At 47.4% G+C, this 26,055-nt stretch overlaps 1 protein-coding gene across 1 annotated transcript in view; it reads right to left on the bottom strand.

Annotated features, from left to right (window-relative positions):
* Nucleotides 1-26,055, bottom strand: part of LOC147611518 (myosin-11-like) — a 151,537-nt gene that overhangs the window by 68,233 nt on the left and 57,249 nt on the right. The window contains exons 15-19 of the mRNA XM_086784912.1: nt 7,431-7,557; nt 7,169-7,342; nt 6,852-6,983; nt 6,626-6,735; nt 6,457-6,517 (exon numbers count right to left, since the gene is read on the bottom strand). Of these exons, the coding sequence (XP_086641038.1) occupies nt 6,457-6,517; nt 6,626-6,735; nt 6,852-6,983; nt 7,169-7,342; nt 7,431-7,557 (604 nt within the window). The remainder of the gene's footprint in view (nt 1-6,456; nt 6,518-6,625; nt 6,736-6,851; nt 6,984-7,168; nt 7,343-7,430; nt 7,558-26,055) is intronic.

Here is a 26,055-nt window from a genome sequence, read left to right as displayed (position 1 = left end):
GCTCCCTATTCCGCCTCTCTGTGTGCAACTCGGTTCCAGCAGGATCCCGCCTTCGCCACAGCTTCAGACTCTGATGGAGGCTCCTCCTGCCCCGCCTCAGAGGGACTCATCCGCAGCCCCCTCGCCCGCCCCTGAGGACACCCCCATCAGGCTTTCTCTTTCGCCAGAAGAGGAAGCGAGCCTCGCCGCAGAGGTGGAACGCCTCCAGGCTCATTCCACCATTTGCCGTATAGTCGGCACTCGCCCTAGCAGAGGGGAGATCAGGGATCTTCTTCAGGCCCGCCTTCTTGCAGATGTGGGCAAGATCCTGGATGTACAGCTCCTGGGCCGGGGACATTATCAGATCGAGTTCGAGGCCGCCCAGAGCGTTGCCAAGGTCTTGCCATGAGTCCCCTTGACATCAGGGGTGCTCGGGCTTTCTTCAGACCTTGGCAGCATGGATTTGACCCAGCAGCGGCGGAGCAGGGAGAGCGCCTCTTCCATGTTACAGTTTGCTTCCCTGGACTCCGCCGGAAGTATCTTCCGCTCCTCTCCAGGCTCGGAGCATTGGTGGGCTCGGTACTAGAGACTGGCCCCTCAGCAGCTTCAGTGGTGGCCAGAGCAGCTGGGCTACCTTCGGTCAGAGTGTTGGTGTCTGACATCTCCTCCCTTCCTCATTCAGCTACCTAGGATAGGGGGGGGGATGGATAGATCAGAGAGTGGAGTTCTCGGGGCTCCCGAATCAGTGCTTCATTTGCAGGCAGGTCGGTCATCTGGCCAAGGCCTGCCCTCACAGGAGACCCCGACCCTCACCACAACAGCAGGCTACTGATGGCCCGCCCACAGATTCGGCTCGGCAGGCTGCCTCCGGGACACCTGCTCAGGCCACAGAGACCTCGGAGTGGCAGCCTGGACAGGGGCGCCGCCGAGGGGGAGAGCCACAGCAGCACGCCCAGAGACCGCTGCAGCAGCAGCCACAGTCTCAGCCTCACTGGGTTCCCGTGAGGAACAGCTTTTCTCCCCTCCAGGAGGAGACCCCCGCGGCGACGACTGAGGAGCAGGAGATGCCAGCACCCCCTCCTTCACCCCCCCCACCCCCATCCCCTCCCACCGCCTCGCTTCCACCATCGCCTCCTCCCGTCTCCGCTCCGGTTTCGGCAGCGGCTCCCTCTCCACCCCCCTCGCCTCCCCCTCCTTCCCCTCCGCCCGCCTCACCTTCAGTCCTGGAGAGCGCTGAGCCCTGACCTCGCTCGAGCATCACCTGTAGTCCGGAGAGCGCTGAGCCCTGACCTCGCTCGAGCATCACAGAGGAGACCTATACCGATTAGGGCTTCACGGATTTCATCTATCCGCAGTCGGCTGAGTCGCCTTGGCATTAGACAGCGCTCGGAGGCTTTTGATTATACCTTCACACGGCTTTTTGGAGCAGAGGGCCCCCATGAGCCAGCACCCATCCGAGTTCATGTAGTGATACCTCCGGCCCGCCGGGAGGAGGCACTAGACTCAGCGGTGGCCTTCTCGTTCCCTCTATGTGGCCCTTGCGACCGGGAGTGGACTCTAGAGCTCGCTCTCAGCACTTTGAAGACTCAGGCAGTTGAGTTTCCTCATCACATGAGCGATCTGGAGGTGACAGATGTGATAGGCCGACTTTGGAAGTTGGCTCATTTTTTCTTGGATCCCGGGAGTGTGGATACCTCAGGGGTTCGGCATTTGGTCATGCGCATAGTGGCAGACTTAGCACGCAACCCTGGATATGTGTGTATACACGAGGTTGCTCTGTCAGAGCGGGAGGCAATCGCCATGGGCCACAGCCACTGGCGCCTGATCCGGGATTCTTGCAATACACCGGGTGGGCAGATTCGCAGCCGCTCGGATGGGGACTACTCTCCATCCAAGCCGCTTGCGAAGGCCCGCCGTACGGCTGAGACAGCATCCACCTGAGCAGGGCATCCATGAGGATCATCTCATGGAATGTACAGGGCCTTGGCGGAGCACACTTTATACGCTATCGTGGTTGCTTGAGGCAGGAGCTTCAGAGATACCTGGTTGGTGACAGCATTGATATTTTGATGATGCAGGAGCACCACTTGGGTGAGAGCAGGATCCGGAGATATGGTTTGGTGATGCCTGGTAGATGGGACACTTTTTGGTCTGTAGGGTTTGGTCCTTTGGGTGAACAGGGAGAAGTATGCATGGTCATTGCAGATGTATGGCGGCAGGCCATTGTGGATCGAGGGATCATTGTGCCTGGTAGAGCACAGTATGTCATTCTGAGGATGCATGATGAGCTATTGGGTGTGCTCAACGTCTATGCGCCCAATCATGCTAGTGCCAGAGCAGAGTTCTGGACCCAGGTTACGGATGCATTGCCAAAGGCCGCACATTGGTGTGTCGGGGGAGACTTCAACATGCTTGAGGACCCGGCAGATAGGGTGGGAGGCAGTCATGTTACAGTGCACGGCACGGAGCTTGCAGCTTGGGACCGGTTTTGCATGTCACTGAGGATCACTGATGCATGGCAGCATGGGGCTTTCTCCCGGTCTCAGGACAGTCTTAGTTTCTCTCGGTCGGATCGCCGGCAGGGAGGGACTAATCTATCACGGATTGATCGCTTTTATGTGGGCGACTAGTTAGGGGAGCGAGGGGGCTCCGTCGGCATTCTCGCTGGCACCTCATTTTCAGATCATGCGCCAGTTATATTGACATTGGAGGAGGGGACACGGGAGCCCAGCTTGCAGTTGAGAATCCCAGAGAGGGTACTTACAGATCCCAGTCTCGCTAAGGACATTGAGAGGATCTAGCACAATAGTCAGTGCTTTGACCAGGATGCAGCGGGCCAGTGTGCCCAGGGACTCACCGATCTTAGCTCTTTTCTACACGCTGCAGCTTTGACACGGCTGGGAGAGATTCGTGAGCGGGAGCATCGGCTAAGACGCAGCCTTGCTTCGCTACAGCGCCTTCAGGAGCAACAGCCTGCATGTGAGTGGGTGGCGTCCCAGCAGAGACATGAGTTTTACTATCGTCGTCAGGCCTCTCAGTGGACGCAGCTTGGTGATAGAGTGACTGGAGAGTTTTTTGAGATCACTGGACCCCGTCATGCGCGAGCAGGAGTCCGCCAGCTTGGTAGACCGGATGGATCGGTAGCTACTGAGATCGGGGAGATCAGAGCCATTGCCACTGCATTTTATAGAGACCTGCTTTCAGCGGAGCCAGCCACTGAGGATCGAGATGTTTGCAGACAGACTGTGTGGGCCCATGTGCAGAGGAGGGTCACAGACCGTATGCGTACAGTTCTAGGTGCGCCTCTGTCAGAGATTGAGCTTGCCGAGGCCTTGAGGGTCCTGCCGCGACATAGTTTCCTAGGGGAGGACGGACTGACGCCGACCTTTTTTATGCGCTATTGGGACCTTTTGGGGCCAAGCCTCCGCAGGGGCTTTCAGTATGTTTTGGACACTGGGGTGATGCCGCAGAGCTTTTCACAGAGCTTGATCTATCTTATCCCCAAGGGGGAGGGAGTATCAGATGATATTCGGCATTGGAGGCCTATTACGATCCTCAATACTGTCTACAAGGTCTTAGCAAAGGCCTTGAGTTTGAGGATCCAGCCCTTCCTGGGGGAGTTGATTCATGCTACTCAGACAGGATTTGTCAAGGAGCGCAGTATCCTTGACAACATCTGTACTTTCTGGGAGGCGACGGCCCGAGCTAGATTTCTTGGCGAGGACTTGCTCGTGATGCTTCTCGATTTTGAGAAGGCATACGATAGAGTTGATTGGGGTTTCTTAGAGGGCACTATGCTTCGCCTGGGCTTTGAGCCAGGATGGATCAGAGGGGTGGCGGCTCTGTATTCCACAGCTCGCAGCCAGGTGCTGATTGCAGGAGGACGGGGGCCGAGTTTTGAGCTGACCAGATCAGTCCGTCAAGGGTGTCCCCTCGCCCCTTTTCTTTTTCTCTTCTTTGCGGAGGCTATGAGCATGTATTTAACGGCAGAGGAGGTTGGTTTGAGAGGACTTCAGCTCCCAGTCCGGGGGGAGGACCTGCTTGATGCTGAGTTTGCAGACGACACGGGCTTATTTTTGCATGGCCAAGAGGCCAATCTTCTTCGGGCAGAGCAATCGCTCCAGGTTTTTAGTGCAACTTCGGGAGCATTGATCGATTGGCACAAGACAGTGGCCTTTTGGATCAGTAGTGCTCCCACTCCGGCATGGAGCCCGGACCCCGGTTTTAGATGGATTCCTCCAGGCACAGTAGTGCGGTATTTGGGATGCCAAATTGGCCTAGATTTGTAACCTGAGCAGCAGATTGCCCCGCTTCTTCTGAGCATTCGGAAGAAGCTTTTGTATTGGAGTACAGCTCGACTATCCTTGGCTGGGAGGGTGGTGGTGGCAAATCAGGTGCTGTTAGCGACCATGTGGTACATTACGTCTTGCTGGATTTTCGCGAGCTCTTGCATCAGCCAGGTACAGAGGCTGATCAGGAACTTTCTGTGGTCTGGGCGGGACGGTCAGCCAGCTCGGGCAAAGGTTGCATGGGCAGTTATTACACTTCCGCTAGCTCAGGGAGGTTTGGGCATTATAGATCCAGTCGATCAGAGTAGAGCCTTATTGGGGAAGCTTATTGTTCGGGGGTTGCTTCCAGGCGGCGCTGAGCCTTGGAACGAGCTCCTCTTGCAGCGGCTGCAGGCTCGGGCGCCCCCAGCAGGGGGTACTTGGGCACCAGAGATTCGCTGGATCTTCATAGAGATGAGGAGGACAGGCCTCAGTAGAGGATGGGAGGACAGATTTGCTTTGAGTATCCTGAGAGCTTGGGAGCTGCTGAGACCGGGGCGCTCTCAGCGACCTCCTTCTTGTGTTGAGGAGCGGGCCAGACAGCCGCTCATCTGGAGCCCAGCGGTTCGCACGGAGCAGGGTCATATGCTGGGTTCTCGGCCTCGTCTAGCCGGGGGACCTTTAGCGGCAGGCCCAGCTCGTAGTTTTGGAGACTGGCAGGCCTTCTGCAGTCTCCCAGAGGAGATCCAGGTGGAGAGGTTGAGTCACTTCAGAGGGGGATTGATCATGAGGGATAATATTCAGGAGGCACTCACAGAGGAGTGGTTCACGCCTCTCGAGCCAATGGCCCCACGGTGGATGGGAGCCTTTACACAGTTGGAGATCCTGATTGCAGTCAGAGCTTGCACTGAGGATGGCAGTTGCCTCTACTATGAGATTCAGGATGAGGGCAGACTCCAGAGAGTGGAGGTGGAGTCGCCTTTGGTTGCAGAGTGCACCTTTCAAAGGATTCGGGTAGTGGCCGCCGCTTCTCGGAAGTGGCATATTGACCCCGACCCTGCAAATGTGCTCCCGGATTGGCGCATATAGGCATATGCAACGCGCCCCTTGGCCCGGCTACAGTGGGACCCCGGAGAGTACGAGTGGCATGATCCTTATGCATCCCTTGAGGCCACAGAGATTACCTTTTTCCAGTATACTGTTCGGCTGGGGCGGCATATTTTGACGGCGAGGAGGACGGTCTCTCCAGTGGCAACGGGGCATTGGCGGCTACAAGGACTCTCACAGGAGTTCTTGGAGGATTTTTGGGCTCGGCTCTGGGCTAGTCGACAAGCCCGAAGGATCTCGACTTTTCAGTGGCTGGTCGCCCACAGGGGCTCAGCAATTGGCACTTGGCTTGTTTACAGCGGTCTTCCGGCGGCCTGCGTCCGATGCGGCCACCCTATGGAGACACAGAGACATTGCCTTTGGGATTGCCCTCAGGCGCAGCAGATTTGGCTGCGGATGCTGCGTATTCTGGCTCCCCTCTCTCCAGAGGGTATGTTTACGTGGGGTGCCGCTGCTTGGTCGACCTCGTCAGGGCCTGCTGGGCTATGAGATGGAGCAGAGCAGTCAGGCCACTAGATTTATTAGGGGCCAGCCTCGCCTGGTTCCGGCACCGGATTTCTCGTTCGCCAGCTGGACACAGGAGAGGGATTTACGATGGGAGCTCCTCAGCAGCCTCACCATCTGGTTCACCTGGAGGGCCCGGTGCTTCACGGCCTTTGAGGGGAGATTGGAGCCACCAGCAGAGACTGTACGGGGGATTTGGCAGGAGTTGATCCACACCCTGCGAGGACAGTACGACCGCATCCGGGGAGACTCGGATGAGGCGATCTTGCGGCGCCAGGCTTTTCACACCACTTGGCGCTGTGGCCCCTTCTACACCTTACACACGGGATCCCCCCGTTGGCGCTACAGGCCACCTGTTTGGCTCTTCCCCCCCCCTATTGTATGATTTAGCCTCTCAGTCCTTTGTGTTGATGCTTGTATTTTGCAGCACCTAGGGAGAGTCTCCCGGGCTGCCATGCTGTATTCACTGCTCTTTTTCTCTTATGAGCAGGAGAGATTTTTTGTAGCCCTACGGGCGTTTTTTATATAACTAATGAAAGGATCTTTTCTCGTTTTTTTTTTTTTTTAACAATCTTCCACTTTATGCTCAAGAACTCACTTGATAATTGTTCAGGTTCATCCTCTTCAACAGCTCCTGTGTTGCTGTTCTTTCATCGTAGCTGGAAAAGTGCCAGTCACAGCCTTGAACGATAACCACAGCATACTGCTTCTCTAAAGTGGACACAAATGCCTGATATATATGAAATTAGGTCAGCAGAGCTACTTACTTTCCTTCAAGCAAGTCTGGAGCCAACAGACCAAACCGATCAAGGAACTCATCATAAGTCCGGCGTGTTGGATATCCAGCACAACTAATCCGCACAGCCTCAAGCACTCCCTGTGAATACAGAATTAAAGCACGGAATAAGATCTAATACGTATTCTTGTTGATAAGTTTGTGGCACCCCAAACACCCCCCTTAATAAACAAAAAAAAATAAAGATAAAAACTTACCCCACATCGAAGTTGATGGAGAACACTCGGATTCTCAAATCGTCCAGGTTTGTTATCATTATTTGGTTTTACACAGCGGATATAATGTGGCTCTGTTGTGCTCAAAGTCTCCATAAGCGATTGAAGTTGTTGCTGTAATTGCATTGAAAAAACCAGGAGGGGTTCATGGCACACTTACAATGACTAAAGGAATAAAGCTTTACCTATCAAGCACCCTTGTGGCGTTCTCGCAACCCCATAACTCTTAAGAATAAGTTTTAATGGAGAAGATTACCCAATTATACAAACTTCCAATCGAAACAAGACACACTGCATACCTTAAATCGTGTTGCAACAGAGGAGAACTTATAAGAGGATTTCAAATTGTCTTCTGTCAAAGACATAAAGAGCCCAGACACAAAAGGACTCTTTGACAACATCAATAAAGCTTGATGCTCCACAACCACATAATCCCTGTTTTTATCTAGAAAAAGATCAGTGTGATATGTAACCTGCAAACAAATACCATTAAAAAGTCTCAGATTGAATAAACCCTATGGACACAAACATATTCTACAGTGCTTGGCATGAATGACATACCTCACCCGCATAGTGAGCAATAGTGAAGTCTGTAGTTGAAAGCTTGGGTTTCTTGAAGCGTGTGTTATTTTTGAAATTCTGAAAGAGCTTCGTAGCAAAGGTCTCGTTGGTTGATTTAGGAAACATGCTGCATAAATAAATAATCAAAGTTTTGAGAAATTCAGTCACTTGAAAACATGCATTCACAACTTTCTAAGCAAGAAATTACATATGCCATCACACACACACACACACACACATTTTTTTTGGGTAAAGCAAGAGCTCTTGGAATTGGCAGTCCAGCTTTAATTCCATTGCCTTGGACAAGCGGTATGGAAACTTGCTCGGGGGATCCGGGGAGGAGGTCTATCTTCTGGTCCTCCAGTGTAGACAAAGGAGTTAGGGAGGGAGATTGTCCCAAAGAACATCTTCTGAAACTTGTCATGGAGAGCCCGGTACTTCTTGAAAGTACTCACCACCGTCTGGTCAATCTCGATATAAATCATTGCACATAGTGCGCCTTTTCGTATTTCTCATTTAGCTTGCAAGTGTCTTACGAGAGGAAAGTTGGGATCGCGAGCTCACACTTAATGGTTACTAGGGCTTTGGACACATTCTGGATAATCCGAAAAGTGTCTATTCCAATCAATGTCTGACTGGAACTTGTGAAACCACTGAATTCTCAAAATTATGTTTGCTCCTACAAGAGAGGCAACCATAAAGTCTCGAACAAACTTTATGCCCTGAATCACTAGCTTAGCTCGTCGTCATGCCTGTGCTAAATCCCTCAACCTTCTTGTCTACCGAAGTCAATAGGAACTGGGCTCGCCAAGTGGCCTATTCCATTACCACATCCTCCGTGCTACCGCTGTCAAACAAGACACCAACTCTCTAGCTACCTATGTAGCCAAAAGTCTTGAGCAATTCATTGCGCTCATACTCCTGGTCTTGGGCACCTTCTGCTTATCTTCGAGCTCCCGAGGTAACGATTGCACCAACCAAAAAACTAGGGACGACCGCTAGGGTCTCTGTAGGAGCGGGGCTCACCACGGAGGCTGTGGAGGCTGGGGTGGTAGTCTGCAGAGTGGTAGTCTTCTTTGGACTGATCCTTAGAGGTGTATCCTTTTGTGTGACAAAAGAAACACCTATCCTCCTTGTACTAAACTGTCTCTCCTACACTCAGATTCCCACCGATCTTGCATGCCTGAGTTTTGTGGCCTCGAGCAAGCTTGGGCGCATTAGTCGAGTTCCTAGAGCCAGAGGCTCCCGTGCTCTACTATCGTAGTAGAGAAGACCCTGTTTGATCCTGCACCTTGGTATCAGATATATTCATGTGCCATCCAAGTGTGGGAAGCACGTGACAATGGCCATCACCACAAGATTGCCTAACTTGGCATCCCATCTTGGGTTAAGTCAACACCCCACATGACTGCCCGTGCCATCTACCAACCAATGGCTATCCAGATAACACCAAGGATTCATGGTAAAGACTAGTGAGATCTCTTCATTTTGCTTAAAAAAAGAACTATCCACTCATGTGAAAAACTAAGAGCATGCAACAAATTAGGTTCCATCACTATTTGGCAAGGACTTCAAAAAATATAAAAAAAAATATTTAGGGATTTTACCCAAAAAAAAAAGTACAAAAAAGGTACTGGAAAGCAAGCGTCACAACTTAAGGTCTTTGCAATCAAGACTATTGAGCTATTCTTGGACCCACCAATGTGTGTGCAAATTCAAACTTGAATCCCTCTAAGTCATAGTCTCTTGGGCATCTCACCCGCCCTATGAGCAACTCATATAATGCGATACTCCCCAGTTCATGTCCGACGATACCCCCAAATCCTAGAGTCCCTACAGTAGTCAGGCTCGTGGCATCATATCAAAGGCTTTGCAAAAATCCACAAAGCAACAGTAAGACCATCGATGTTATGATCTTGCCTCCTCTATGATGGCTCGGAGGGTGAAGATGTGATCCAAAGTGGAGAACGACTTACGGAAGCCTACCTGCCTTGATGCCATAGTTACCAAGAGTTTTAGAAACGCCTAATTTGAAACGGGTTTCAAAAAGGTTTCAGAAGTTTCATATTTTTTTGAAATGTCCAAAAAAAGTTTCATACAAAAAATGCAAAAATACATATATTCTTCAATATACAATATACATGAAAATATGTATTTAGGCCATGACCAAGGCTCAAGCGTCCTTGTTGAGATGGTCAACTAGTCACTACCAAGCAAAAAAGGAATGTCAAAAAAAAGTTTCATACAAAAGATGCAAAAAATATAAAGTTTAGAATATACATGAAAATATGTATTTAGGCCATGGCCAAGGCTGAAGCATCCTTAAGATGGTCGACCCGTCATCAACAGGCAAGAAAGGATGTGCGCGTGCAAGTCGAGTAGCAAGCAACAAGAAAAAATGCGCTTCTGAAATGTGTATGTATGAAACTAGCATGTAAGGTTTTTGGGCCTTAAAAATTTCAGGTAACAAGAAAAAATGCGCTTTTGAAATGTGTATGTATGGAACTAGCATGTAAGGTTTTTGGGCCTTAAAAATTTTAGATGAATAAAAAACGAGTTTCATATTCTGAAACGTTTCGTAAAAGTTTCGATCGGTTTCATATGATTTGAAACGGGTTTCGTTGCTACTATGCTTGATGCTATGTGCCCTTGTCTCTCTACTAGTGTGATGAGCTCCATCTCAAGTACTAACCAATAAAGTTTAGCCAATGTGTGGCCAATCATAATCGTCTTGTAAGCGTTGGGGTCCATGGATCTCCAGCTTTATGGATGGGTGTTCTCGTATGGTTTGTTCAGGTCAGTGGGGCAAGCCTTCCAAAAGAGCCTAGTTGAACCACAGTTGCGAAGAGCCTGGTATAGTCCGGCAACGGGGTAGGAAGCCTTCCAAAAGAGCCTAGTTGAACCACAGTTGCAAAAAAAACTTGTTTCATTCATTTTTTATGAAACAAAACATTTCAGAAACGTTTACTTCAAATGCAACGCGTTTCTTTCCCTCCCACTTGCTATCAATACAATTTGAGTGCTTTTATCCAAGAGGCTGCTGATGAGGACATCAAGGATGTTGAAGACTCAGTGCCCAGACTCTTGATTGAGGACTCTAGTCTTTGGGGCTATCAGGCTCCTCTAGTTTGTCATGCATCTATCAACATGCTTTACTTTGTGTATTTCAAACTTCAGTTTTCTTTTTTTGTATCAGCTCAGGATTCAGACTTTTTGTACTCACTTTGAGTGCTCAGGTCACTCTTGCCTGCTTTATATATTGTTTCTTCAATTTTGAGCAGTTGCTATTATTGATGATGGAATCCGGATCTTGATTCTTGATGTTGTCAGTTTATTTATGCCAATTGGTTGGTTGGGTGCCCAGTGTAACTGGGTCACCTTGAAACGTCTTGGATTTGAAAGAAACATTTTTGAAACGTTTCATAAATGTTTTTGAAACGCATTTCAAAAAACCCTTGGCAACTATGGGTTGAACATATGAGCCAAGAGGGGTGCCAGAGTTTCCCCTGCATAGGAGATGTGCTCTACCAAGAGGCCCTCGTGCTCCTATGTGATCTACCGTTTTTTAGTCTCTCGATGGCTTGGACCACCATGGCGGGTGTAAAAAGGTGGATGTGATGGACTGTGCATGTGATGGCGGTGGGATGGAGAGCTGATTTGGTACCTCGTATAGGGATCATGCATGTGCTCCATATGGATGGAGATGTGATGGGTGTGGGTGGGCGTTTCTCCCAAAATTTCTCCTTAATACAATTCACACCCTTGAGAGATTGGTACAAGTCCTTGTATTGAGCCTTAACATGTGCTCGTTTCTTACGTCTAGTTGTGTATTGGTTAATCCTTTGAGCATCTCGCTCTCAAATTTGGCCACTAGTAGCCTCAGGTAGGAGACGCTCATGTGTTGTGCGGCATTCCTCATCATACCAATCGTTCTAGGACATGGAGCCGGTAGGGGGTCTGGCGGTGTATCCACTAGTGGATGGAAATGTGGCTATGGCAGAGGTGTGTAAGATTGTGGTGAGCTGAGAAGTGAGGTCGGTAGTGGGAGATTGGGGTGTACCTATGTTAGATGTCGGTAGAGATGGTCAAAGTAAGTCGAGTCCCTATCACGGTAGAAGTGAATCTCGGAGTAGTGGAAGATCGGTGGTGGTGGTGAGGATGGTCGAGAAAATATGGGCTGAAGGAGAGAGAGGCATTGCCGTCTCCAAGGGGGCGGGTGGAATAGTGAAGGCAAGTATGGATGTGACTAAAGGCCAAAATCCCATCAAGTAAACCACTATACTCGAGCGTCCTCCCTGTGGGAAGCATGTGAGATCTTTAGAAGAAGGCCAACGGGACATCCCGTTGGGAATGGCTAAGCAATGTGTGCTCAGCATCTTGAGGAACTCTCTCCCTTATGCTGGTATGTCCCCTCTGTCCTATGACACCCGTTGAATGCCAATCTCCTCCAAGTATATCTCCTACATGGTCGGCTCCTCCTGCACTCTGAGTCCTGGAGTTGAAGTCCCCTCAAAGGAGAACTTCACCCAAGCATGAGAACTCAATGATGTGTGCATGGAGGGGATAAAACTACTCTCCCTCCTCCATAATAGCATATGAGGACTTCCTAGGTGGGAAGTAGCAAACTACAATGTGTATCTCTCTCTACTGTGACCTGTAACCTCACCCACATAAAGCGTACATGTATCCGTGCGGACTATGGTGATCATGGGTTGTAGGTGTGTCTTGAATAGTACTGCCAGTCCGCAAGACCCGCGTACCCGACCACATGTGCGTGTCTCCTCCCGGTATAGGCGGGTGCCCACTCATAGCCAAAAATGTGTGGTAGCCTTCTCTCCGGGCTCTAGTGGGTCTCTATGAAGAACTCTCTGTAAAAACTTCCCTGAGTCCCCCAATTTCCGACCATAGTGTCCCATTGTAGTTTCAAACTGCCAATTCCAGGTGTGTGGTGCCATAGACCCCACCCCCCTATTTGGGACGCCACTCTATGATGATGACTCAATTGTCCCTGTATAATGTCGACTTCCCCACCTTGTGGGGAAGTCTAGTGCACCTTGGGCATGTTAGCCCGTCTGTGCTCTACCTGGGTTTGGGTAAGATAATCCCCTAGGTATATCTTCTCCCCTCGGAGAGTCGTCCGTGTATCCATGGAGGTCTCTTGACTAACAAAGTCCGAGAATTTCAAGATGAGCGCTCCCGTCCAGTGCCCCGTCTCACATGCCATGTGTCCACATAAGGGGTCCTTTCCATTTTGAGTTTCTTGCATAGGGCTATTGTGTTAGCCTTAAGTCTCGTCACCCTCACATGAAGAGCATGGACCTTCTTCCTCTTCTCCTCTTCTCCTCCAATTCAACCCTGTCTGACAAAGTCTACATCTCATGTCCTCTCTAGGTATCCGCTCAGCTCTACCAGTCTCTATTCTCAATCTATGGGATGATACTCTAAGCTGCCCAATGACTATCCTCTTAGCATGGGTCATGAAGACATCAAGATAACCTGGTCTCTATATGAAACCATCTGCTCTGAATCTCATGAAATGATCTCTGTAGTAGTCCATCGTAGTAGGCAATGGGCCTTTCAGGTGTGATCCATATGTTACTTCGTGTTACTTAGAGGATAAATCCAATCTATGCAAAGTCAAGGATCAAAGATACCACCATGCTCACATGGCAATGCGTCGTGTCTCTAGCTCCTGGCTATAAGCCATTAGGAAACCTTGACCCAGGGCATCCTAGAGTATGACTATAACATGCGGAAGCTTGGTGGATAGAAACGGTAACTTGAATGTTTAGAATTCAGTAATCTTTCGCGATGAAGATAATGCACCAAATAGATAGACAAGTGCAAAATCTGAGAAATGAAATGAAATAATATGATATATTAATGTCTCTAAGAGGCCATGATAGCCTATGAAACCAAAACTGAGAGCACATCTAAAGTTCATGTCTCATCAGAGAGAACAACCAAATGAAACAGAAAAGTACAATAAACTGACTATCTTACACTTATAAGAACTGTAAGTAAGACTCCTAGATGCTACTCAGTAGAAAATACTAGAAAATGTATATCAAGCAGATCCATGTATGCTGATCAATTGAAGTGCTACCCTCTCCTCAGATCAAATATCTCCGCCATGGGGAGCTCAAACCAGGATGCTATCTGCGCATACCAACATCAAGTGTCTCCCTTCATGGCTAGCTGATGAGAGGACTCTAAAGCGAGTCATGCATACCGGTGTCGGGGAAGCTCCTAGGTGCTATGAATGAAGGACACTGATCTGGCAAGAGCCTCGACTACGATCGGTGGTGCTTCCATCTCGGCTCTAATAATCTCATGGGGTACCGAGGCCTTAGCCCGAATCATCCTGGAGATCATGGACGCAAGTGGTCTCTCCATCGTATGTGCATCCTGAGATCGATTGTGACGATTTAGGCTAGGCCCCCATATCTGTACTCCATATAGCATAGCCGATGTGACCAGCATGTCAAAAAGCCACAGCTTAGTGCGTGGCTCCTGAAACTGTACCTGTGAGCACATCCTCTCTAGACCTCCTAGTGCTGCATATCCTCTAGTCAATCTGGCCTCTGCTGCCCCCCTCATGGAAAATGTGGGCCCAGTGAACACCACTCCAAGATATGTGTATGAGTCAACATACTCCACTATCTCCTGCCCATATGTGAAAATAGGCGGTGATCTCCAAACCCACTGAGCTGTAGTGTTAAACACCATAACCTTGGTCTTACCAAGGTTAACTGAGAGCCCACTCTCCTGTGAATAAGCATGTAAAGTATCCAAGTGCCTTTGCATACCCTCTGGTGAGTCTGCTATAAGCACAATATCATCAGCATATAAGGGCAGAGGTATCCAAGTGCCAGCCAACTGGGCTCCTCTGTCCCCTCGTGTCCCAATATAATCAGAGATCTCATCAATGTATAGTCCAAATAGAGTCGGAGAGAGCGGGCAGCCTTGTTTCATCCCTATAGTGGAGTGTACTGGCTGGGAGAGACCCTCTGAAGTCCGCACCTACCCAACTACTTTCTCATGAAGTGCCATAATACCCCAAATGAGCTCACATGGAACCCCCAAGTCTTGCAGCCTGCGCATCAGAGAGAGAAAGAAAGAAAGAAAGAAAGAAAGAAAGAAAGTTGTATTAACGTCTTCAAAAGGCCAAAATGAGTGATGAGACCAAAAGGTTACATCATATCCATGAGGTACATGATCCTGGTTACAAAATAGTAATAAAGAAAGATAGAGAAAATCTAGAACTATAAAATCTGATCTAGGTACATGTGCAGAGAGCTCTCATATCACCCTAATACATCCCTCATGGGGCGCTATGACATGGTGCTCAAGGTGGTAAAATTGAGCTGGCACGAGAAGGTCCTATGATGATGGGAGATGATGGCCCGGATCCTCCCGTGGTGGCGTGGCCGTGGGCGAGGGCCATGGGGTATGGGGCGTCGAGCTCTGCATAACTCAGTTGGCTCTGTCGAGTGTCACACCTCTCGGCCGAGCTCCTCCACTAAACTGTGGTCCGAGTATGATGGTTGGATCCGCCCTCGAAGTGCTGGTATGGAAGAAGTTGGGGAGAGCTCTCTATGCTGGTCCTCAAGCAAGTACATCTGGTCTGGATCTCACTAAGGACTCCCTGTGTCTACAGAGCTCTACAAGAAAAAGTCCCAGGCATCTCTGATCCGGGAAGTCCATATATCCCCCACTGCATATCCTCAAGTACCTCAATGTCCAAGAGAGAGAGAGAGAGAGAGAGAGAGAAAGAAAGCAACAAAGAAAGAAAGCTGTATTAACGTCTACTAGAGGCCGAACTCCACCTATGAGACAAATCAATGTACAACTGTCAATGTCTTCTGGATATCCAGAAAAAAAAAATAACAAAATGAACATGAAATAAACTATGAAAGTATTGAGCTAGTGGCGGGGTGTGATGGATGGAGCACTACTGCTGGAGGCTCAGTATGCAGCCTATATGCATAGGGTATACAAGAATGCAATGCAGATCTGTCTAGCTCCAACCAGTACCATAATGGGAGTGTAATATGTGATACATAGGCGATGACTAGGCAAAAATACCTCAGAGCATGATCTCCAGGTGTGAGTGTAAGTGAGCTAGCCGCTCCTGGATATGGTGCTGATGTCGAGCCCGTATCTCTGTGATCTCCCTCTGATGTAGTCTGGGAGTCTGGTAGCTTGGTGCTCTAGGTCTCCGTGGGAGAGGAGGCATTGGGATAGATCTCTGGAAGAAATCAGTGAGCTGGAGTTGTCGCCCACCTCTCCCTGTGATATGAGTCCGTATCAGTGTCTCTCTGTGGAGCTATGTCTCTAGCAAGAACTGGCCAAATCTGCGCTGGTCTGCGGATTCCATGATCTGGCGGAGTGAGGGATGTCCACTGAAGATGGTGTATATCTCTCTCTAATGACACTATATGCTCTGCATCTGCATACACCATTTGGCCACCCAATTGGTCCACCCGTGCTTTCTCATGACGTATGTACATTGGACGGGTGTCCATCGCAGTTGTATATGCCGGGGATTGATGCCACTCATGTGATACTGTGGACTTGGCTTTCCGTTGGGACTTGTACCTCTATGTACATGCCCGGAAATGCCTGATGGATTGGTGTTCCATTGGGTTTGGTACTTTGTGTACTTGCCTGGAGCACGTCTATTTTGGTATAGTCTCATGAACGAGTGCTGCATTGCATAGCATCTTTATGTGCTTGCTTGCAATTGAAATTGCATGTTGTTTTCATGCTTGCTTGACCAATGTGTAGTTCCGGGTAAGGGGACGCCCACTCGCAAACCGTGTATGTGAAACTATATGCTAACATGGTTATGTAGCATGTGATAGGTGGTAAGTATTGGTCATAAACCTAGCCTTAGGAGTTGCACTAATTTATAAGAGTGTGTACACACTTCATTAAGTTTTCGCGACCAAAACTCACTTATAAATTATGACCAGCCCGGTGTTCACACACACCGATGTCCCGAGGTGGACATAACCCAATGTCCACCGCCCAGACCTTATCCCCTTTGTACAAAGGGAGTAACCAGGCATATGTGCACTCTAGCTCGCTCCACAAAGCACCTGCCTGCCACCTACACTGGACAACTCACCACCTCACTCCTCCTCCTCTCTCTAGAGATTGGCGCCTCCTTCATGAGGGCTGTTGGGTTGCAATTTCTGCACATTCTCCTTCCCAACTCCATATCCAAGCTTGCTAAGGTGTTTCTCAAGCTTCCAAGAGTGTTTCCGGATGCTAATCACTCTCCTACACACTCCCAATGATTGAAATTCAGCAAAACAGCTCTCTTATTTGCTGTAACTGCTGGTCTTTTTGCTGAAAACCCTAATTTGAGCCCTCCTTTCTCAAGTTGAACTATAAGGGAAGCTTTCCCAGGGTTCCCTTTATCCTCTTGAAGATTTTTGTCGCGAAGAAATGCGACAAATCGAAAATCTCATCACTCCAAGGACTTCCATCATGAAGACTTCCGTTGTCATCGACTCTACTTGCAATTGGTAAGCTTTTATGCTTAAATATGCAAGCAAGTAGTAGGAGGGAGGAACTGGATTACAAGATCACATACCCTGTGTAGTGTTCTCTTGTCTTACGTGCTCTCTTGCAGATTGTTGCTACCATGTGTTGGTGGAACAATAGAGAGCAGATGGTAGGGAACATGGACACTTGAGAGGGTAGTGTGGATTGCAAGTCTACATCGACAACCACTTGTTTGCAATACTGTATTTATATGCATTGGTATGGAAATCTGGTCAGAAATGCCCATGACACTATGTACTTGATTCTCCCAAGATCAATATACTTTATTTGAGGGAGGGATCGGCCGTTCCGGCTCATTGTGTGTCTCTTTCAATTCAGCAAATTACTTCTTGTATTTTGAGGAAGTGTCCATCAAATCTTAGTGTATTTAAGTGTATTGATTAGCATTGTGTTCAACTAAGTTAGAGAGAGAGAGAGAGAGAGAGAGAGAGAGAGAGAGAGAGAGAGAGAGAAATGAAATGAAATGAAATGAAATGAAATGTTATATTAACGTCTTCAAAAGGCCATAATGACCTATGAGACCAAAAAGTTACATCATGGTGGATCTGATACAATGTCTAGATAAAAAACCAGAAAATGAAAAATAAAGATGATACTACTGGCACCTAGAAAATGAAACTGGAACTCGAAAGTAAACAGAAACCCTTATAGGGCGTGAATATAGTGAGGGGAGGGGGGGAAGGGGGGAGGGAGGGTACGCTATGGAGGACACAGTATTGGGTCCAGAATACCCTCTCTGTGTCTACGGAGCTCTAGAAGAAAAAGTCCGAGGCATCTCTGATCCGGGAAGTCCACTAGGCCACAGCCATTCCTTGGGTGGTGGCCAGTATGGACTAGATACTACGACATTCCCACTAACGTCATCAGTGCCCAATAGTGCGTGTAGAACTCTGTATCAAGATACACACGCACTCCACACACACGCACTCACACGTAAAGAGCATATATTCACACAAAGCCCTTTGTACTGAGTTTCTGTCAAACCTCCAGAGACGCAGGGTAGACAAGCCTAGCACTATGGGAAGTAGCAAATAGAAAGAATTAGTACAGCAAATAAGTAGTTGATAGGGCAAATGCACCGCTAAAGATCGAAAGAATTAGCACAATATCAACTGGCCACAACTCGGACGAAAACTTCACAATGTGAAATCTGCATGTCCGCTAGTACAGCTGAATTATATACCTAGATGAATCCAAGAGCATGCCCAAATTCACCTTTTAGGAACATGCATGTTATATACTCATGGTAGTCAACCCACAAGAATTATAGAAATATTTATCATACGCCGTGACGAGCTAAGTAGGTTAGTCTCCGAGCCATAGAGGTCACTCAGGAGAGTCAGTCCTCTTAACCCACTTGGAGAATTCATCAAATAGTACATGTAGCAGGCAGCCTTAGCAGTAGCTCTTGCATTAGACAACATTTAGGTCATGATGGCATGCCCATGGGCTAGCCAAAGGCCAGCCCATGGCTGGTGGCTATGACAAAGGCTCGGTCAAGGGCTGTTGACAGCCCTGACCCTCTATGTGAGGCAGCCGACAGCATATAGGGATAGCATGTCCCTGTCGCCCAGCAGCAGGGGCAGTCATAAGACATGGTCTGCAGCCTGTCTTTGGCTTTGTGCAAACAGCCAGCAGGCGGGGCCGCAAACAAACTATGTGCATCATTTAACAGCATTTTTGTCCAACATGGAACTGGCCAACCAGCAACCTGAGGACATATAAAAACAGGCGCATCAGTCCCTCATTTTTCATTCAGTAATTCAGCAAAGATGTCAGCAGTTCCTACTCTATCCAAGCAATCATTGGAGCAACTCTTCAGCATTCAGCCAGTATATGTGCAGTCCTACAGCTATTTGGACTTGCATAAGTGGCTCAAAGAGTCTTCTGCATTGCCTTGGATTGGTGGATACCAAACCGACATACGGACTTCCTCGTCCTTGCCTTGGGCAGTCATATCGCTTGTTCTCAAGCATTGTGCAGCATTCTCCACCAAAGAATTAATATAACCAAATACTCTTGCTTGAAGGGCCCCCCAGTGGATAAATTGGGACCCAATATTGTGTCATCTACTTCACTTCTATTATCTTCTCTCTCTACTATGTGAATTGGATGCTAAAGATCTCACCACATAAAGGTATAAACAAGGCCCTGTTGTGCGTTACCACGATCAACCTCAGTGCATGTAACATTGGTACCAGAGCATGAGCTTGGTGACCCGACTCCACTACCTAAAGAAGTAACAGCATCCGACGGATGGTAATACTGTGGTCCAAAAAAAACACCCAAGCCTCCACCATGTCGGGAGTGACATCTCATCAAGAAGAAAGCCAGCAGGAGGTTATGGATGCAAAAGGCTTCCAACGCAACACACCAAAAGAACATACACTTCTGCCAAGCACAGAAGAGCTCCTGAGAATAATGATGGAGCAAATAAATTCTATGAAGATGCAACTTGCCGCAAAAAATAAAAATAAAATAAAAAAATAAAAGAGAAGCCCAAAGGCGGCCTCTCAGATCTGGCACATATGTTCTTCAGTATAGAGGAACAAAGAAGAAAAGACGACGAAGGACATGAAGAAGCAAGGAAAAAAGCAACGGAAGAAAAAAATTAAGAAGCACAAAGACGTGCGGATGAGCAAAGGGAGAAGGAAGCCACATTCAAATATGAGGAAGACCAGCGCCGTCGAGAAGCCACCAACCAAGAGTTTCAGCAAAGACTCAACTGGGAGGCTATGCAAAACCAACATTAGCAGACGATGGCACAAATTCTGGCATCCCTCCCCAAGATGGCTCCGAATACCTCCTCCTTCATCGCCCTTCCACCATCGCCATACGAACCTCTCCAAATTTTAGTTAAGTATGATGGTAAGTGTGATCATGATGTTGTCACTCAATTTATTCAGCAATTTGAAGCACATTTTCCTTTAGCTAAAATTACAGATCCGCAAGACAAAGTCCATGTGGCAACACCCCAACTCACTTGGGAAGCTGCTGCTTGGTGGCAGCATTGGCCACAACTTCACACAAACCCCATCACAAGCCAATTCCAATTTGATTGGACTACTTTCGTGGTTGACCTCAAAGCCCGTTTTCATCCACCACAGTATATGACCAATCTTGAGAACGAGTTCTACAAACTCACTTAGGGTGGTTCCCTTGTTTTGACCTACTCCAACAAGCTCGTTACCATGGCCAAACAGCTCGGCATATCAAAAGAAGATAAGCTCAAGTAGTTTATTTGAGTTTTAGACACTAACATTAGATACCCAGTTAAAAATCTTGAGCCTCAGACTTATGTACGAGCACTGGCCCTCGCTCAGAAATAGGAACTGATGCCGAACGGAGGTAAGCCCAACCAGGTACAGTCTACTCCTAAGCCCCAACAGCAGTCATCTACCCAAGGCAAGGAGACTCAAAACAACAAAGACCAAAAGGACCAAAAAATAAATTCTTAGGATCAATCAATCAATAAGATAGATTCTACGCCCAAGAAGACTCTTGAGGAAAAAGCTAAGGAGAACATCACTGAAGGTTATCCCTAGCCAGGTGAATAGACACGGTACAAGATAGAGAACCGTTGTTTCTTATGTCACACTGTGGGACACGGGAAGAAAGATTGCACTAAGTTTTAGGCTGAAAAGTCTGCTAAGGCATCCACTTCCACAGTAGCAACCGTAGCATCCCCATCCACACCTCCGCCACCTGCCTCTAATGCCATTTAGCTTTTGCCCGCTTTGAATTCAATACCGCCAATGGTATTTGATGATAAGCAGGAGGGTGATGCTGAGTAACAGAAGAAGGCTCTCATCCGTACCTATGGCACTGCAAGGAGACAGCAATTCGTTGTCCTCTTTGACATGGGCAGTTCTGAGGATGCCATCTCTCCGCAGTTGGCAAACAAGATGAGTTGTTACCTTGGTTCCTTACCATTTAGATGTGGACAGGTTTACCCCTAGTCTACGTACACACGTCTCTCATAATGCTCAGGAGTTTGAGTTTCAGATTTAGAGAGCAACATTCCAACAGGATTTCATTGTCTCCCTTCTTCTAGGGTGTGACATGATCCTCCGGATCCAGCGGTTTATAGACAGTATGCATCCATTCTTGATTGGAGACAAGACAATTTCACTATCTTGATTGGAGCCTCCCAACAAATTCCCCTACCGCCTTTCTAAGGCATTGGAGTGCGAGCTGGAGCAATTGTTGTCCCAACTACTCCGGTTTGGTTTAATCCGACCTTCCTCCCCATTTTCCGCTCCCATTTTGTTTGTCCAAAAGAAGGATAAGCTCGCTCACTTATGTGTGGATTATGGGGCGCTAAATAAGCTAGCAGTTAAGAATAGATTCCCCATGCCAAGAATAGAGTACATCCTAGAACGATCCAATGGTGCAAAAATTTTCTCTAAGATAGATCTTAAGAGTGGCTATCATCAGGTTCGGATCTTTGAGGCCGACATTCCAAAAACCACCTTCAAGACCCAATGCGGCCACTATGAATTTGTGGTGATGCCCTTTGGACTCACCAACGCACCGACGACGGTCAACAAGATGATGGCTCGGGTCTTTTGGGATCTCATTGGCAAATGCGTCTTCATCTTCCTTGATGACATCCTTATCTTCTCAAGGACGCATATCTAGAGGACGCGGTGCAACGAGGTCATTGAGGGCCCCTTCTCCCCCCCCCCTCCTCGCTCGGCAGAGTCCATCCGTGCCATATGGAGAGATATCACTCATACCCTCCGCGGTCAGTGGGGCGAAGCTTCAGGGAGATTCAGACCACATGAAGAGACGTCAAGAGACCTTCCTTCGCATCTAGCAACAGCAAGGCCCCTTCCTGTCAGTGCCCCGCTTGGCACTACAGACCACTGGTTTGGCTCTCATTCTATTGGATGAAGCAGGAGATGCTCCGCACACAAACACACAAGCACACACAGCTCGAACAAAGAAAACGTGAGAGTGACAGTGCTCAAAATGTACTTTGATAATAATGAAATGTGAAGTACAAAGTACTATGAAGTCTAGGTCTAAAAGACCAACACACAATAAGTGTGTTCACATGGAAAAAAAACCCATGTCCACCATGGTAAAAAGTGCACGTGAGTAGACTAATTCACACCTAAACTTCTATGAAGAGAAATGGCCAACAAACCCCCTGAAGTGAATGTGAACATAAACAGGGTGTAGCAGACTACCCTGGTAGAGACTATAGGTTTAAAGCTTTGTGAAAGCTTCAAGCTTCTCTCTAGAAAGAGGCTTTGTAAATCCATCTACCACATTGGCCTGTGTAGGCACATAAGTCAAGTCAATTTCTCCAACATGGAGCCTCTCCCTGACATAAGTCAAGTCAATCTCTCCAACATAGAACTCGATATGCTTTGTGCGAGCATGAAATACAAGATTCTGAGCAACAACCAAAGCACTCTTACTGGCAGTGTAGATGGTAGTAGAAGACGGCTGTCTAATGCCAAGATCGGCTAAAAGACATAGCCAAACACACTCCACAATAGATGTAAAGACTGCCTTGTATTCACCTTCACAATCAAAAGTGGCCACTGTAGGTTGCTTCTTGCTGAGCCATAAAGTGCATGAACCACCAAGAAGAAAACAGTAGACACTCACGTGTCATAGCATCCTACCCAGTCACTGTCTGAAAAGCAATCAAGTACAATGTAGACGAGCTACCATAAAACAGCACAAAGTCAACGGTGCCTTTAAGGTAGTGAAAGACACGCTTACATGCTTGCCAATGCTAAGTGCCAAGGCTATGCATTATGCATGAATCTGCTCAACTATGAAACAACAAACTAAACATCCACACGGGTAGTGCATAGATAAATAAGGCATCCCGCATCCTGTTAATAAGTGGCGGCATCAAATGGCTCACCACCATCCTCAAGTGAAAGTTTTAAACCTAGTTCCATAGGAGTAGAAATAGGTTTACAATCTATCATTTGGAAACACTTGCGGAGCTGCTCAATGTATCTCCGTTGAGATAGCAGGATCGGATATAAACTAAATGCCCAAACACTAATGCAAATGCCCCATGTCTGTGACATCAAAAGCACGCTGCAATTCAGCTTTCAAAGCTGAAAGTTTGTCCTCATCAGGACCAATAATGAGCATGTCATCCACATAAAGCAGTCAAGTACACATGAACTTTTTGGTACCAAGCATGAGGAGCTTGTTTAAGGCCATAAAGTGCTTTATGTAACTTACACACTTTCTTTTCTGTCCCTTTGAACAAAGCCAGGAGGCTGAGATAAATACCCTTCCTCCTGCAAATCACCATTAAGAAAAGCAGTCTTAACATCCAACTGATGTACATGCCAACCCTTGTGCAACCAAAGCAACAACAGTACAGATGATAGTCATACACGAAGTAATAACTGCCTCAAGCCAAAATCTAGTTGGCAAATCCTTGCTTTTGTGCATACATCTAGCCATCTCCATAAGAGTACGATTACGTCTCTCAGCAACACCGTTTTGATGAGGAGTATAAGGTGCAGGACATCGATGAGATATGCCACCAGACTATAAAAGCTGTGAACTCATTTGATAAATATTTCCCCCTCTCGATTTGTACACAAAGCAACAAGCTTATGGCCACAAGCATTTCAGCCAAAGATAAAAAAGCACGGAAGGATGCAAACACATCGGATTTGGCTTTCAAGCCATACACCCAAGTGACCCGAGTGTGGTCATCAATGAAAGTGACAAAATATAGATGTCCCCCAAGAGATGGATCCTGCATCGGGCCACAAACAACACTATGCACAAGTTGCAATGATCGAGTAGCTCGCACAGTACCATCCTTGGAAAAAACAGACCTCGCATACATGCTTAACAACAAGCTGCAAAGGAGGCAACTGCATAAGAGAGGGGAGACCAAACCGAGCATGCCAAAACTCAGTGTCACGTAAAATTGTAGAAGTAGAGACAGCCATAGCATCATGAGACTCTTGTATCCTATCATACACATCCACCTTGTACAAACCATTGCACAATGTACCAGACATGACAATAGAATCTACATCTCGACAATCATGCACTGAGCAACAATGATCAAAAAACTAAACTTTAAACCCAATTTTAGCAAGAGCAAATACAAAGATGAGATTTTCACGAATTCCAAGTACATACAATGTGTCATGTAAAGTGAAAATGTCACCACTGCATACTATCAAATCTAAATTCCCAATGCCTTTAACGGCATACGATGCATTATTAGCACACATCATTGTACCACCTTTAGGTACAACCTGCAAAGTGGCAAACAGCATCTTACATGAAGGGATGTGCTTTGGAGCACCGCTATCAAAATTGAAAATACCAATCAACATCAGAAACTGACATACAAGAAGAAGGCATAGAAGAGATACTACATGTGACAATCAATGCAAAGCCATCATGGACCAAGTTGGCCTCTTCTTTGGTGTCATCTGTGGTAGCAGCCAAACCTTGCTTCTTTTCCTTTTGCTCACTCGCAATACGCTTTTTGCCTTCTTCAATGACATGTCCAGGCTTTCTGCAATAGCTACAGCATTTCTTCTTGCCCCCACCCTTTTTTGACATAGGACGATATGAACATGCAAGTGCCTTGCCCTTAGGCTTAGAACCAGAATCCCTACTCCCAACAGTGGACCCCTCTAAAGTGCTAGTTGTAACTTGTAGGTGCAGGACCAGCAAGTCTTAACTCAACACCAAATACATATACCCATAAATTCTTTGCAATCAATACATGCTTCATCATGTATGCCCACATGGGATAGTTGGGACCATCCAACTTATCCTCGGACCTCAACTAAGGACACGCCAAACAAGAACTGGTGTTTCCAAACATTTTCCAATAATATGTATTCACTGACTGAACACAAATTTGACTCAAACAAATACTGCAACTGAATCAAACTGTCTCAAATGTCTGTTGAAGATACATACATGTAACAAACTATTTGAACCAAATAACTTGCAGCCAAATGAACTGACGTACTGCAAAAATTGGGCAAAATGTTTGTGTAAGGCAAAAGTGCACAAATGTCAGCCAAAAACCTGCAAATCCTGTGAATCGGAGAGAAATAACCAAATTTTCTTACATAGACATGTCAATCCTTGTGAAATAGGCACAAATTTGAGTAAAATCTGTGATTTTGGGTGTAAATCTTGCAGATTATGCAAAAAGCCCCAAATTTTAACCGACAAAATGTGCCCAATGTGTCAATTTTGTGTCAAATTCTACCAAATACTCACAATTTTGCTTACAACCTGTAACCCATATAACCTGTATGGGCTGAAATTTCTGAAAATTTTCAAAAGCCCCAAATTTTGCAGTGTGCACATACGCTTGCAGGACAAATAGCAGCAATGTAGGTACGAACAGCTGCACAGAGTCCACGTCAGCAGTGTATGGCACCACACAGCAGCGAACCTGTACGAGGCAGCAACTGGGGAGCAATACGGCAGCACGAGCCTGTACAGCCAATGGCTGCAGGGCAGCGCAGGTCTGTACCAACTATATGGGCTGCAAGACGGCATAGATCTGCACGAGCGGCAAGGCAATGCAGATCTGTACAAGCAGCAGGGCGACTAGCTTAGCCAACTCTGATACCAATGTTGGATGAAGCAGGAGATGCTCTGCACTTAGACACACAAGCACACACAACTTGAACAGAGAAAACATGAGAGAGTGAGTGCTGGAAATGTAATTTGATAATAATGAAATGTGAGAAGCACAAAGTACTATAAAGTCTAGGTCTAAAAGACCAACACACAATATGTGTGTTCACACAGGGAAAAAACCCATGGTAAAAAAAGCCCGTGAGTAGTCTAGTTCACACCTGAACTTCTATGAGGAGAAATGGTTAACACAACCCCACCCCCCACCCCCCCCCCCACCCCTCCTTCCCCCTTTTCTCTTGTATGAGGTAGATGCCTCTCCAAGAGTGGCCAGCCAAGGAGGGGACTGCCCCTCACCAATGTCTTTTACTCCTACCTGTTGCCTAGTTTTTCTTTTGACTAATAGAAGGATCTATTTCCCAGAAAAAAAAAA

The sequence above is a fragment of the Cibotium barometz genome, chromosome 47, assembly GCF_041138505.1.
Source record: "Cibotium barometz isolate CiBa-2024 chromosome 47, ASM4113850v1, whole genome shotgun sequence".
Lineage (NCBI taxonomy): Eukaryota > Viridiplantae > Streptophyta > Polypodiopsida > Cyatheales > Cibotiaceae > Cibotium > Cibotium barometz.
This window is presented reverse-complemented; position numbering and strand designations above follow the sequence as displayed.